The 16,678-nt window shown below is 41.9% G+C and overlaps 1 protein-coding gene across 1 annotated transcript in view; it reads left to right on the top strand.

Annotated features, from left to right (window-relative positions):
• Positions 1-16,678, top strand: part of LOC139389915 (calcium-binding protein 7) — a 50,663-nt gene that overhangs the window by 32,455 nt on the left and 1,530 nt on the right. Inside the window, exons 2-4 of the mRNA XM_071136947.1 lie at positions 12,998-13,141; positions 13,429-13,541; positions 14,846-14,996. Coding sequence (XP_070993048.1) covers positions 12,998-13,141; positions 13,429-13,541; positions 14,846-14,996 — 408 coding nt within the window. The remainder of the gene's footprint in view (positions 1-12,997; positions 13,142-13,428; positions 13,542-14,845; positions 14,997-16,678) is intronic.

The following is a 16,678-nucleotide window of genomic DNA, read 5'->3' as shown; positions in this document are numbered from 1 at the left end:
ATTTTTATCAGGTGTGAAATTGTCCAAAATTGGTCTACAACTGGATAATTCAGGGGATTCAAACAATATTGCTGCACTTTGTGCCATAGAGATAGGTTGTTTTTACCAAAAGGATTAGTAGTGTTCTTCTTAGTTTCTGAAAGGGAGCAGAGTACAAATATTCATCCAAAGTTAAGCCTTTCGTGGATAAGATTTCAGTCTGCAGCCAGGGTAAGTATGGTTCCTTGGAAAACCAAAACATTGCAGCCCTCTGTTGTGGAGACCAGTAATGCCACTGTAGGGTTGGACGTTTTAACCCTCCTCTGTCTTAGGGCAAATAAATAAGCGAAAGTCTAAGCCTTGGTTTTCTGTTGCACCAGATAAAATGTTAGTATCTTTCTGATCTTTGGGAAAAATAAAGGTGGTGGAGCCATAGGAATTGATTGAAATAGATTAAGATATTGGGTCAAAATATTCATATTAATTATATTTATTCTAACAATAATAGATGTAGGCTGTAATGATGTCCATCTGTTGACGGATTTTGTTACACCCGTTACCATGGGTTCATCATCTGTTGAACTACTCAATCAGCTAATTTCTGGTGTGATTTTAATACCAAGATATGTAAAAACCTTGTTCCGTATTCTTAATGAAATGCTGTAATTTCTTTCTACTCTGCAAGTGGAGTGATCGAGATGAGGATCAGAAATGCAATTAAAATCCCCATGCCATTAGGACTTTACCAGGAAGGGAGGCTATACTACGAATAGAAAGAAATTCTCAGATAATTTGAGATTATCATCAGTAGGACCATATACATTAACCAGATTAATACGCTCATTCAAAAGAGTTTCCTGTATCAAAATGTATCTACCCAGCTGTATCAGTTATACTATTTTCCATTTGAAATGGAACAGATTTTTTAATTAAAACCATAATACCATGAGAATGAGAAGAGAAACAGGATGCCATCACTTGTGCTTGCCATCTCCTACATATTTTAATTAGCTCATCCTTCAGCAAGTGAGTTTCTTGTAGGAACACAATAGATTAGTAATAACCTGTTTAAGCTTGGATAGTTGATCAACTCCACGGACATTCGACAAAGTAAATTTCAGTTTTGCATTTGAAGTCATTTAACTAAATATATGAACATGGAATAAGCTAGAGTATAAACGCATATCTAAAATATGTTTAGTAACCACAAGCACTGCATGAGTATTTTGTAGTGAGGAAAATATGTAAAGATCTGTTGAAACAAAAAACCTAAATCTTTCCTAACAGTAAAACACTGAACCCCATTCCCCTGTTTCCCTAACCGAGACACTCAAAGCTTCCCCTCCCACATCCTCCTCATCGTAAAGTGTAGCCTGGTTGACAACTGATCCAGTAAAGGGAGCAGTCTAATCTAAGTGATGCTAAACAAAACAAAGTGTCTCCTGCCTTCTCTCGACTATTATTCCTCACGAACTAAACAATAGGCATACCTAGCAAAATGCTATGCGACATGCTTAATTATGTGCTAATATCTGAGAAGCCGGTGTTTGGAAGATATATTGGCACGTGTGTTGTTAGGCACAAACACTGGCTTTGAAGGCATTATCACTTTTATACAACGGGTTACCAACATGTGCAACTAATGATTGACATATTTTAATAAAAACTTGATTTTTATACATTTATTCATGCTATTTCATCCTTCCACAATATATAGTCCCGACACAAATGTAGGGTTGCTACCCAAGCCTTCTGGTCTATCGGTTCGGTTGCCAGAGACGTGACCCAATCGTTCAGTATTTTTGTTCTTTATCTATGGACGCGAACCCGTCGTTCGTTCTAAATGTTCCATTGCCATGTTGGCTGGCAACGTTCTTATCTGTTGGTTGCCATCTAGCCAACTACGGGTAACTTACAGTTACGGCAAAAAGTGCAGCCAGTTAAGTAGCTGTATTTGCATTTGTTTAAGCTGTATTCTAATAACATTTATTTGGAAACATTCATAACAATGAGCTATTGAGGCACGGTTTTACCTGGCATAGAAAATGTGCTCACTTGTCAAGACACTGTTATTCAGAGGAGTTATTATTCGCTTAAATGTCATGCTAGCTAGCTGCCAACAAATTGGCTAACGTTAGTTTGCTAGCTTGTAACCAGTCACAAAATCCATGGTGGTTTAATTCGCCGTAGTCCAGGGTGGTGATAATCCCGTTATACATCAGATGAATGCCTAGGCTTGAGAGGGAGATTCAAACTATTGTGACCGTCCATTGTACGTCACACATAGTTTAGCTGGGAAAGCTATTCCATAGGCAATGGGATGGACCAGAGCTGGCGTTTAACCCAGTCGTAGCCTTTTATTTTTTGGTGCTGGTCTGCTGATATGTCAGAGAAGAACATGATTTCTTGGTCCCCGTACATCACTTTGCCCTTGACTCTGGCTTTCCACAACAGTCAGACTTTGTCTTGAAAGTTGAGAAACTTCATGATAAGGACTTGGGCCTTTAGGAGCTGGAAGCCAATCGGCTCTTTCAACGGGCAGGGTGTCCAAAAAGAAAAAGAGCAGCCATTTCTCAAGCGATGCAACTGCATCACCATTTTTCACTTTTTCGGGTAGATGAACCAGATTCAAATTTGACCTTCTGTGGTAGTTCTTGAGCGAGCTTAGTTTCGAAGTAATGTCAGCCATCTGTTTTTAAACTTTTCTGTCGTTGTTTTGACAGTGACTAGAGTATCTTCCACCATGCTAATGCGTTCCTCTGCTTTGTCAAGGCGCGTGGAGTTAAGGTAAAGTTTAACCTCACTAATCCCTGTTACAACACTTTCGAGTTTGTGGGAAATGTCCGTCCTCATGGAAGAGATTGCTTCCAAGACCCCTTTGCTCTGATTCTGGTTTAGGTCGTCGACATTGTTGGTTGCCATGTTGGACTCGTGGTGTGAGGGGCTAGCTGAGCTTCTAGGGCTAAATGGGTTAGTAGAGCTAGCTGAATTCGCAGGGCTAACTAGCCTAGCCTGGATTACATTGTAGATGCAAGCTGTTCTTCTTGTTTTAGGAGGACTATGGTTGAGTCGATTCAGTTAGGAGTTAGGAGATCTAGGAGTTAGGAGTTTGTTTTGATTAATTTGATTAATGTTAATAGATATCTTGTGCTGACAAGTATTGGCAATGGCGGCAAATACACACTCAATGTCCAGATTTGTCACGTTCTGACCATAGTTCTGTTATTTTATTCTTTGTTTTAGTATGGTCAGGGCGTGAGTTGGGGTGGGCAGTCTATGTTTGTTTTTCTATGTTGGGGTTTTGAGTTTGGCCTAGTATGGTTCTCAATCAGAGGCAGCTGTCAATCGTTGTCCCTGATTGAGAATCATACTTAGGTAGCCTGGGTTTCAATTTTGAGTTGTGGGTGTTTGTTTCTGTGTGAGTGTTTGTTGCCACACGGTACTGTTTTGGTTTTGTTCATTTCACGTTTATTGTTTTGTAGTGTTCAGTTTATGTCTGTAAATAAACGTTATGGACACTTACTACGCTGCGCATTGGTCCTCCGATCCTTCTCGCTTCTCCTCCTCAGAAGAGGAGGAAGAATGCCGTTACAAGATTATTGGGTACAACACCCAGTTTATGAAAATAGTTTGCTCCTACAGACAGAGAGTCACGTAGCCGTGGCTTGCTATATAAAGCAGGCAGACAGGCATCAAGGCATTCAGTTACTGTTTGATTGAAAGTTGGAATGGACAAAATGAGTGACCTAAGCGATTTTGAGGGTGGTATGTTCGTCAATGCCAGGTGCACTGGTTTCAGCATCGCAGAAACAGTTGGCCCCCAGGGCTTTTCACACACGACAGTGTCTAGAGTTTACTGAGAAGGAAAGGGAGTATACCTAGTCATTTGTACAACTGAATGCCTTCAACTGAAATGTGTCTTCTACATTTAACCCAACCCTCTGAATCAGAGAGGTGTGGGGTGTGTGTGTGTGGGGGGGGGGTTGCCTTAATCGACATCCACGGCACAGTAGGTTTACTGCCTTTGGGGAAGAATGATTTTTTTTTACAGTGTCAGTTTGGGGATTCCATCCAGCAAACTTTCAATTACTGGCCCAATGCTCTAACCACTAGGCTACCCACCGCCCGAATGGTGCAAGAAACATATAACATCCAGTAAGGGGCATCCCTGTGGGAGAGAACAGTTAGTTGATGACAGGTTGAAGGAGAATTAATTGTTCAAGCTAACAGGCAGTCCACAAACAGGCAAATATTGGTACAGCACAACTTTTCGGTCCCTGTCATGTATTGGCTATTGCAGCAGACAACCACACCAGGTTCCACTCCTATCAGCTAAAAACAAGAAGAAGCAGCTCCAATGGGCACGCGATCACCAACACAGGGAAATTACAGAGAGGAGAAAACATTTCCTGGTCTGGTGAATCCTAGTTCCTGTTGTGTCATGCTGATGGCAGAGTAAGGATTTGGCGTTAGCAGGATGAGTCCATGGCCCCATCCTGCCTGTTGTCAATGGTACAGTCTTCTGGCATTGTGTCATTTTTATTATTCATGTCATTTTTATCAGGTGTGAAATTGTCCAAAATTGGTCTACAACTGGATAATTCAGGGGATTCAAACAATATTGCTGCACTTTGTGCCATATAGATAGGTTGTTTTTACCAAAAGGATTAGTAGTGTTCTTCTTAGTTTCTGAAAGGGAGCAGAGTACAAATATTCATCCAAAGTTAAGCCTTTCGTGGATAAGATTTCAGTCTGCAGCCAGGGTAAGTATGGTTCCTTGGAAAACCAAAACATTGCAGCCCTCTGTTGTGGAGACCAGTAATGCCACTGTAGGGTTGGACGTTTTAACCCTCCTCTGTCTTAGGGCAAATAAATAAGCGAAAGTCTAAGCCTTGGTTTTCTGTTGCACCAGATAAAATGTTAGTATCTTTCTGATCTTTGGGAAAAATAAAGGTGGTGGAGCCATAGGAATTGATTGAAATAGATTAAGATATTGGGTCAAAATATTCATATTAATTATATTTATTCTAACAATAATAGATGTAGGCTGTAATGATGTCCATCTGTTGACGGATTTTGTTACACCCGTTACCATGGGTTCATCATCTGTTGAACTACTCAATCAGCTAATTTCTGGTGTGATTTTAATACCAAGATATGTAAAAACCTTGTTCCGTATTCTTAATGAAATGCTGTAATTTCTTTCTACTCTGCAAGTGGAGTGATCGAGATGAGGATCAGAAATGCAATTAAAATCCCCATGCCATTAGGACTTTACCAGGAAGGGAGGCTATACTACGAATAGAAAGAAATTCTCAGATAATTTGAGATTATCATCAGTAGGACCATATACATTAACCAGATTAATACGCTCATTCAAAAGAGTTTCCTGTATCAAAATGTATCTACCCAGCTATATCAGTTATACTATTTTCCATTTGAAATGGAACAGATTTTTTAATTAAAACCATAATACCATGAGAATGAGAGGAGAAACAGGATGCCATCACTTGTGCTTGCCATCTCCTGCATATTTTAATTAGCTCATCCTTCAGCAAGTGAGTTTCTTGTAGGAACACAATAGATTAGTAATAACCTGTTTAAGCTTGGATAGTTGATCAACTCCACGGACATTCGACAAAGTAAATTTCAGTTTTGCATTTGAAGTCATTTAACTAAATATATGAACATGGAATAAGCTAGAGTATAAACGCATATCTAAAATATGTTTAGTAACCACAAGCACTGCATGAGTATTTTGTAGTGAGGAAAATATGTAAAGATCTGTTGAAACAAAAAACCTAAATCTTTCCTAACAGTAAAACACTGGACCCCATTCCCCTGTTTCCCTAACCGAGACACTCAAAGCTTCCCCTCCCACATCCTCCTCATCGTAAAGTGTAGCCTGGTTGACAACTGATCCAGTAAAGGGAGCAGTCTAATCTAAGTGATGCTAAACAAAACAAAGTGTCTCCTGCCTTCTCTCGACTATTATTCCTCACGAACTAAACAATAGGCATACCTAGCAAAATGCTATGCGACATGCTTAATTATGTGCTAATATCTGAGAAGCCGGTGTTTGGAAGATATATTGGCACGTGTGTTGTTAGGCACAAACACTGGCTTTGAAGGCATTATCACTTTTATACAACGGGTTACCAACATGTGCAACTAATGATTGACATATTTTAATAAAAACTTGATTTTTATACATTTATTCATGCTATTTCATCCTCCCACAATATATAGTCCCGACACAAATGTAGGGTTGCTACCCAAGCCTTCTGGTCTATCGGTTCGGTTGCCAGAGACGTGACCCAATCGTTCAGTATTTTTGTTCTTTATCTATGGACGCGAACCCGTCGTTCGTTCTAAATGTTCCATTGCCATGTTGGCTGGCAACGTTCTTATCTGTTGGTTGCTATCTAGCCAACTACGGGTAACTTACATTACGGCAAAAAGTGCAGCCAGTTAAGTAGCTGTATTTGCATTTGTTTAAGCTGTATTCTAATAACATTTATTTGGAAACATTCATAACAATGAGCTATTGAGGCACGGTTTTACCTGGCATAGAAAATGTGCTCACTTGTCAAGACACTGTTATTCAGAGGAGTTATTATTCGCTTAAATGTCATGCTAGCTAGCTGCCAACAAATTGGCTAACGTTAGTTTGCTAGCTTGTAACCAGTCACAAAATCCATGGTGGTTTAATTCGCCGTAGTCCAGGGTGGTGATAATCCCGTTATACTTCAGATGAATGCCTAGGCTTGAGAGGGAGATTCAAACTATTGTGACCGTCCATTGTACGTCACACATAGTTTAGCTGGGAAAGCTATTCCATAGGCAATGGGATGGACCAGAGCTGGCGTTTAACCCAGTCGTAGCCTTTTATTTTTTGGTGCTGGTCTGCTGATATGTCAGAGAAGAACATGATTTCTTGGTCCCCGTACATCACTTTGCCCTTGACTCTGGCTTTCCACAACAGTCAGACTTTGTCTTGAAAGTTGAGAAACTTCATGATAAGGACTTGGGCCTTTAGGAGCTGGAAGCCAATCGGCTCTTTCAACGGGCAGGGTGTCCAAAAAGAAAAAGAGCAGCCATTTCTCAAGCGATGCAACTGCATCACCATTTTTCACTTTTTCGGGTAGATGAACCAGATTCAAATTTGACCTTCTGTGGTAGTTCTTGAGCGAGCTTAGTTTCGAAGTAATGTCAGCCATCTGTTTTTAAACTTTTCTGTCGTTGTTTTGACAGTGACTAGAGTATCTTCCACCATGCTAATGCGTTCCTCTGCTTTGTCAAGGCGCGTGGAGTTAAGGTAAAGTTTAACCTCACTAATCCCTGTTACAACACTTTCGAGTTTGTGGGAAATGTCCGTCCTCATGGAAGAGATTGCTTCCAAGACCCCTTTGCTCTGATTCTGGTTTAGGTCGTCGACATTGTTGGTTGCCATGTTGGACTCGTGGTGTGAGGGGCTAGCTGAGCTTCTAGGGCTAAATGGGTTAGTAGAGCTAGCTGAATTCGCAGGGCTAACTAGCCTAGCCTGGATTACATTGTAGATGCAAGCTGTTCTTCTTGTTTTAGGAGGACTATGGTTGAGTCGATTCAGTTAGGAGTTAGGAGATCTAGGAGTTAGGAGTTTGTTTTGATTAATTTGATTAATGTTAATAGATATCTTGTGCTGACAAGTATTGGCAATGGCGGCAAATACACACTCAATGTCCAGATTTGTCACGTTCTGACCATAGTTCTGTTATTTTATTCTTTGTTTTAGTATGGTCAGGGCGTGAGTTGGGGTGGGCAGTCTATGTTTGTTTTTCTATGTTGGGGTTTTGAGTTTGGCCTAGTATGGTTCTCAATCAGAGGCAGCTGTCAATCGTTGTCCCTGATTGAGAATCATACTTAGGTAGCCTGGGTTTCACTTTTGAGTTGTGGGTGTTTGTTTCTGTGTGAGTGTTTGTTGCCACACGGTACTGTTTTGGTTTTGTTCATTTCACGTTTATTGTTTTGTAGTGTTCAGTTTATGTCTGTAAATAAACGTTATGGACACTTACTACGCTGCGCATTGGTCCTCCGATCCTTCTCGCTTCTCCTCCTCAGAAGAGGAGGAAGAATGCCGTTACAAGATTATTGGGTACAACACCCAGTTTATGAAAATAGTTTGCTCCTACAGACAGAGAGTCACGTAGCCGTGGCTTGCTATATAAAGCAGGCAGACAGGCATCAAGGCATTCAGTTACTGTTTGATTGAAAGTTGGAATGGACAAAATGAGTGACCTAAGCGATTTTGAGGGTGGTATGTTCGTCAATGCCAGGTGCACTGGTTTCAGCATCGCAGAAACAGTTGGCCCCCAGGGCTTTTCACACACGACAGTGTCTAGAGTTTACTGAGAAGGAAAGGGAGTATACCTAGTCATTTGTACAACTGAATGCCTTCAACTGAAATGTGTCTTCTACATTTAACCCAACCCTCTGAATCAGAGAGGTGTGGGGTGTGTGTGTGTGTGTGGGGGGGGGGGGGGGGGGGGTTGCCTTAATCGACATCCACGGCACAGTAGGTTTACTGCCTTTGGGGAAGAATGATTTTTTTTTTACAGTGTCAGTTTGGGGATTCCATCCAGCAAACTTTCAATTACTGGCCCAATGCTCTAACCACTAGGCTACCCACCGCCCGAATGGTGCAAGAAACATATAACATCCAGTAAGGGGCATCCCTGTGGGAGAGAACAGTTAGTTGATGACAGGTTGAAGGAGAATGAATTGTTCAAGCTAACAGGCAGTCCACAAACAGGCAAATATTGGTACAGCACAACTTTTCGGTCCCTGTCATGTATTGGCTATTGCAGCAGACAACCACACCAGGTTCCACTCCTATCAGCTAAAAACAAGAAGAAGCAGCTCCAATGGGCACGCGATCACCAACACAGGGAAATTACAGAGAGGAGAAAACATTTCCTGGTCTGGTGAATCCTAGTTCCTGTTGTGTCATGCTGATGGCAGAGTAAGGATTTGGCGTTAGCAGGATGAGTCCATGGCCCCATCCTGCCTGTTGTCAATGGTACAGTCTTCTGGCAGTGGTGTAATAATGTAGGGAACACGTTAGGTCTCTTGATTACAAAGGGAAGCACAGCCGAGAGCTACCCAGTGACACGAGCCTACCAGATGAGCTAAATCACTTCTATGCTCACTTCGAGGCAAGCAACACTGAGGTATGCATGAGAGCATCAGTCGTTCCAGATGACTGTGTGATCACGCTCTCCATAGCTGACGTGAGAAAGACCTTTAAATAGGTCAACATTCACAAGGCTGCTGGGTCAGATGAATTACCAGAACGTGCTCCGGGCATGTGCTGACCAACTGGCAGGTGTCTTCACTGACATTTTCAACATGTCCCTGATTGAGTCTGTAATAAAAACATGTTTCAAGCAGACCTCCATAGTCCCTGTGCCCAAGAACACTAAGGCAACCTGCCTAAATGTCAACAGATCTGTAACCCTCACATCCGTAGCCACGAAGTGCTTTGAAAGGCTGGTAATGGCTCACATCAACACCATTATCCCAGAAACCCTGGACCCACTCCAATTTGCATACCGCCCAATCAGATCCACAGGTGATGCAATCTCTATTGCACTCCACACCACCCTTTCCCACCTGGACAAAAGGAACACCTATGTAGAATGCTATTAATTGACCACAGCTCAGCGTTAAACACCAGAGTACTCTCAAAGCTCATCACTAAGCTAAGGATTCTCGGAATAAACAATCCTGGACTTCCTGACGGGCCGCCCTCAGGTGGTAACGGTAGGAAACAACACATCCGCCATGCTGATCCTCAAAACTGGAGCCCCTCGGTGGTGCGTGCTCAGTCCCCTCCTGTACTCCCTGTTCACCCATGACTGCATGGCCAGGCATGACTCCAACACCATCATTAAGTTTGCAGACGACTCTACAGTGGTACAGTGATCACCGACAATGACGAGACAGCCTATCGGGAGGAGGTTAGAGACCTGGCCGGGTGGTGCCAGAATTACAACCTATCCCTCAACGTAACCGAGACAAAAGAGATGATTGGGGACTACAGGAAAAGGTGGACCAAGCACGCCCCCATTCTCATTGACGGGGCTGTAGTTGAGCAGGTTGAGAGCTTCAAGTTCCTTGGTGTCCACATCAACAACAAACTAGAATGGTCCAAACACACCAAGACAGTCATGAAGAGGGCATGACAAAGCCTATTCCCTATCACGAAACTAAAAAGATTTGTCATGGGTCCTCAGATCCTCAAAAGGTTCTACAGCTGCAACATGGAGAGCATCCTGACTGGTTGCATCACTGCCTGGCACGGTAACTGCTCGGCTTGCGACCGCAGGGCACTACAGAGGGTAGTGCGTATGGCCCAGCACATCACTGGGGCTAAGCTGCCTGCCATCCAGGACCTCTACACCAGTCGGTGTCAGAGGAAGGCCCTAAAATTGTCAAAGACCACAGTCACCCCTGTCATAGACTGTTCTCTCTACTACCGCATGGCAAGCGGTACTGGAGAGCCAAGTCTAGGACCAAATGGCCTCTCAACAGTTTTTACCACCAAGCCATAAGACTCCTGAATAGGTAATCAAATGGCTACCTGGACTATTTGCATTGTGTGCCCCCCCCAACCCCTCTTTTACACTGCTGTTACTCTCTGTTTATCTTATATGCATAGTCACTTTAACTATACATTTCATGCACATACTACCTCAATTGGCCCAACCAACCGGTGTCCCCGCACATTGGCTACCCGGACTATCTGCATTGTGTCCCGCCACCCAACCCCCGCCAACCCCTCTTTTACGCAAATGCTACTCTCTCTTTATTGTATATGCGTTGTTACTTTAACCATACCTACATGTACATACTACCTCAATCAGCCTGACTAACCGGTGCCTGTATATAGCCTCTCTACTGTATGTAGCCTCGCTACGGTTATTTTTCAGTCTTTTTTACTGTTGTTTTTATTTCTTTACTCATCTATTGCTCACCTAATGCTTTTTTATTTACTTAGAAATTGCACTGTTGGTTAGAGGCTGTAAGTAAGCATTTCACTGTAAGTTCTACACCTGTTGTATTCGGCACGTGACAAATAATTTTGATTTGATACCAATTGATCAACTTTTCCATGTCCCAAAGAGTTCAGGCTGTTCTGGAGACAAAGGTGGGTGTACCCAATAAACTGGCCACTGAGTGTATATTGTAATTAGTTGTTATGATGTAACTCTCTTATAGTTCATGGCTAATTGTAAGAGATATAGACCTTCTAAAACGGTGCTGGCACCTTCTCTAAGAGTCTCGCCCCTCCTGAGAGGCAGCGTTTGAGCTTTTTCAATGGAATAGGGCTCTGCTCAGCTGAAGAGCTGTTTATACAGCAAACACCAGAAAAAGATGGAGTGAAGGACCTCAGGTGGATTTGGAGGTGTTGTTAATAGGATCGGAAGCAGCTGGGGTGGCCATGAGGTGGGGAAATGTCATTCTACTCCACCTTATAAATTGTGTGCCACATTGTAATCCATGATAGCCAAGTGCCCCTGTCCCTGTAGCAGATGGGTATCCATTCCGTTCTGCGCCTTGAAAATAATACTAAACTATTTCCTAAAGCATTGGCATCACCTCATGTATACACAACACATTCTGTCTTCATTCATCCGTCTCACATTTTCTTTCTTGCCCAAAATATTTGTCAAAATGAGTCAGGGGTTTATTTTGGCCACGGACATGCCCACATATCCCTATTCTGACACCCCACTACATCAATGCAACAGCAAATGGTATTTACTACACCGCACGTCACTAACAATAAGCTACAGAGTGAATGAAGTACGTTTTATTATGATAATTCTTACTTAGTGATAGGTACTCATTCCTGCTTTCTCTAATCACTTTAATGAATATATAAAATTGTCCCTTATATATTCAATTATAGACTTATTCAATGTCATTCAAATTCAAATTGGGGTTCATATCTTTTTTTATTTACATAAGCATGTTTGCAGTCACCTATTTTCCACCTGCAAATGTTATCTAGAATGTCCTCTCACAGAGCTACATTTCATTTCCACAAGACTTACACTGACTTAACACATCTGATATCGTACATGATTTTTTTAACAATGTGTTTTGTGATTCTTGGCTACTGCAAAAACAGTCAGAGTAGATACCGGAGCAGATTCATCCCAGATCTACCCATCATCAAGTGTATATAGGGAAGATTGTTCATCATCACCTGAACCAGTTTCCTGTATGCTAGATCTTTACAATCAGTAATTTGACTGGCCGACGGTGTACAACACATATGAGTGATGGGTTTCGGTCACTCGTAAGGAAAGGGGCTTTTGAGCTATGGGAGTAGTATTTTAAGGACAGACCTGGTCAGTATGCTCAGATAGGAAGAGGCAAAATGAGAGGGCTCACTCTCGCCAAAATCTGTCCAGAATAAGCCCAATCCGTTTCTATGGGCTTAGTATGCAGACCTAAGCTTTTCGTCTACCTTCCTGCCTTTGGGACAACGACTCCCATTGTTAGGGAGTTATCATGTTATCTCTTCATTATACAGATCTCTGGTATGCTTTAGATTAGTTTAAATTAAAATAACTATTTGAAAAGCCAACATTTCCTCTTCTTAGGTTTCTGTCATACATTTTTTTTCCTGAAGTGACCTTTTACATACAGTAACCTAGTTCATTTTTCAACGGATGCATTTTGGTCTGTCAAAATGGCCACAGTGGCTCTCTTAAGATCCAATCTATACACTGTGAAAGTGAATGTGCCATTTGTTCACCTCACATCACTTTATCCCTTGGAGATTTAAATGTTCTGGGTTTTTTTTCATCGTCTTCAGTGCATCCCCTACATTCGTTGGTAGAGATTGACCATTCATTTGTGTAGCATAATTAAAACCTTATTTTCGAAATTGAAGTTATTTAGTGCTTAGGCACATGACATAGGTAGGCTGATACTATAACACTTCTCTTTGTTGTCTTCCTCACAGAGATTCGCGAGGCGTTCAAGGTATTTGACCGTGATGGGAATGGCTTCATCTCGAAGCAAGAGCTGGGCATGGCCATGAGGTCTCTGGGGTACATGCCCAATGAGGTGGAGCTGGAGGTCATCATACAGAGACTGGACATGGACGGTGAGATAGACACACGCACACACAGACACGGACACACACAGGCATGCACACAGGCATGCACACAGGCATGCACACAGGCACGCATTCACGACACAGACGGGCGCTCACACCCACCAACCCAAACACAGACACACACACAGACACACACACACACACACACACACACACACACACACACACACACACACACACACACACACACACACACACACACACACACACACACACACACACACACACACACACACTAGCATACCAAGTGTCATCAAGATTCCTGTCATCAACAGGTGATGGTCAGGTGGATTTCGAAGAGTTTGTCACTCTCCTCGGACCCAAGCTGACAGCAGCCGGAATGCCAGACAAGTTCCACGGAACCGACTTTGACTCTGTGTTCTGGAAGGTAAGTAATCATAAACCGCTTCCTTCCTGCTTATTACCACTGACAAGCTACAAAGGCTTCTGGGTGATTAGGATGTAATGCTATACTGTAACTGTCATCTATGTCACCATTTATCCATCGTATGGAGACTTTGTGACTTGAAAGGAAAACAAATGTAATTCCCAGATTCAGTGGAGGGTTGATAAGGTCGTGACCCCTCGTGAGTAATGAGGCTTTTATTTGGTTAGCTTTTGGAAACGTTAGCTTGCGCATACAACTTTCCCCGACATCACACTTATACATTGTAATTTTTTATTTACCTGATATAGTCGGATGGCTAGCATTCAATGTCTGCGGAGGTGTTGTCTTCTAGCCAATCATAATTGACTGTATCGCACGATAACTGAAAACACAACTGTGGGACGAATGAGAGCGGTTAATTTAAAATCCATTCATTCTTCCCTCACCCCTTGCCCTGCAGGTGTCAACTCGTCAGACATCATGATACATCATCAGAAGTGTCCACTTAATTTGAGGGCTGAGGGGAGATGGTGTGACTTTTATGTGTTTGGAATGCAACCTTAGTATTTACTTAGTACTTAGTATTCTTAGTAATGTTCTTCTGTCAGAACTGTGTCCTTCCTTCCTGACTTTCAACAACCATCCCCACCTATTGTATACACTAGTCTGACGATCGAAAGAAGAAAAATCAATTTAGATTAAATCAGGTTTTTACTGTGTGACAGTTTTTCAGATAATTACCCTCCCATATTGACAGTAATAGTAAAAAGTATTTAGAGACTGATTCAGAGTCAGGCTTGTGTTAGCATTATCTATGCAGTGTCTTTGTATACAATCTAGATTCTAGAACAAACTCATATCTTATTGTGTGTGTAAAAAAAATACATATAAAATTAGCATTTTCACATGTGAAATAGCTGTTTTCACATGCTGAGCTAAAATTTCACTTGAAACCATATTTTCACGTGTCTTACATTTTTAATTCACATGTTAACACCAACTTTTCACATGTGATAACATAAACATGTTTTCACCTAACATGTGAATTGCAGTTGCACATGTGAAATTTGTGCTTGGTCGTATTAAAATTGGTTATGCAGTTTCACATGTAAAAATCTCATTTGCAGTTTCACATGTTCAAAAACTCCACGTGAAAAACAATAACATGTGTAAATCAAACTTCAGTTTCTCATGCTAGAAAACTGGGTGTGTGTGTGTGTGTGTGTGTGTGTGTGTGTGTGTGATTGCGTGTGTGCGTGCTTGCGTGTGTGTGTGTGTGTGTGTGTGCGTGCTTGCGTGTCCAGACTGACATGCAGAAGCTGACGGTAGAGGAGCTGAAGAGGCTGCTGTATGATACATTCTCCGACCACCTCACCATGAAGGATATCGAGAACATCATCATGACCGAGGAGAGTCACATAGCGAACCCAGGGGCCTGCCAGGTGGATATAGACAGTAAGGAACCTTATAGTACACGCTTTATAGTATACATGTTATAGTACACACTTTGTGGTACACACTGTATAGTACACACTTTGTAGTACACACTTTGTGGTAAACACTTTAACGTGTCTCAGGTTAATATGGACAGTAGAAGACCTTGTACACTTTGATATACTTCCAGTATAATAGTTTAATTGAGAAAGACATCTGTGCTGAACAAAAACATAAACACGACATGTAAAGCATTGGTTCCATGATGCATGATAAAATATCCCAGAAATGTTCCATACATACAAAAAGCTTATTTCTCTAAAATGTTGTGCACAAATGTGTTTATATCCCTGTTAGTGAGCATTTCTCCTTTGCCAAGATAATCCATCCACCTGACAAGTGTGCCATATCAAGAAGCTGAATAAACAAATTACATACTGTAGATGCACCGTGTGATGCGGACAATATAAGGCCACTATAAAATGTGCCGGTTTGTCACAAAACACAATGCCACAGATGTCTCAAGGTTTGAGGGAGCATGCAGTTGACATGCTGACTGCAGGAATGTCCACCCGAGCTGTTGCAAGAGAATTGAATGTCAATTTCTCTACGATAAGCCATCTCCAACATCGTTTTAGAGAATTTTGTTGGGAAAAACTCATTCTGATTTTCTGGGCCTGGTTCCCCAGTGGGTGGGTATGACTTCCAAGTGGGTGGGCCTATGCCATCCAAGGTCCACCTATGGCTGCACCACTGACCAGTCTTGTGAAATCCATAGATTAGGGCCTAATGAATTTATTTCAATTGACTAATTTCCTTATTTGAACTGTAACCCAGTCAAATTGTTGAAATTGTTGCATGTTGCATTTATATTTTTGTTCAGTGGATTAACTGAGAGAGAGTAAAAGGTGAAAGATATGCAGAGTGGAAGTGGTGGAAAAATGCGTAGCCTGGAGTTGGCTGCACTGCATAGTGGCTTGCGTAAGTTTTCACCCCCCTTGGCATTTTTCCTATTTTGTTGCCTTACAACCTGGAATTAAAAATGGATTTGTATCATTTGATTTACACAACATGCCTACCAAATTTCTTGTGAACAAACAAGAAATATGACAAAAAAAACAGAACACTTGAGCGTGTCAATACTTTGTTGAGACACCTTTTGCAGCAATTACAACTGCAAGTCTCTTAGGGTTTGTCTCTATAAGCTTGGAACATCCTTCCACTGGGATTTTGTCCCATTCTTCAAGGCAAAACTGCTCCAGCTCCTTCAAGTTGGATGTGTTCCGCTGGTGTACAGCAATCTTTAAGTCATACCACAGATTTGGATTCTCAATTGGATTGAGGTCTGGGCTTTGATTAGACCATTCCAAGACATTTAAATGTTTAAAACCACTCAAGTGTTGCTTTAGCAGTATGCTTAGGTTGTACCGCTGGAAGGTGAACCTCTGTCCAAATCTCAAATCTCTGGAAGACTGAAACAGGTTTCCCTCAAGAATTTCCCTGTATTTAGTGCCATCCATGATTCCTTCAATTCTGACCAGTTTCCCAGTCCCTGGCGATGAAACACATCCCCACAGCATGATGTTGCCACAACCATGCTTCACTGTGATGGTATTCTCGGGGTAATGAGAGGAGTTGGGTTTGCGCCAGAATAGCGTTTTCCTTGATAGCTAAAAACCTAAATTGTAGTCTCATCTGACCAG

This window comes from Oncorhynchus clarkii, chromosome 30 (assembly GCF_045791955.1).
Source record: "Oncorhynchus clarkii lewisi isolate Uvic-CL-2024 chromosome 30, UVic_Ocla_1.0, whole genome shotgun sequence".
NCBI lineage: Eukaryota > Metazoa > Chordata > Actinopteri > Salmoniformes > Salmonidae > Oncorhynchus > Oncorhynchus clarkii.
The sequence above is the reverse complement of the archived record's forward strand: the minus strand, read 5'-3'. Positions and strand labels throughout refer to the sequence as shown.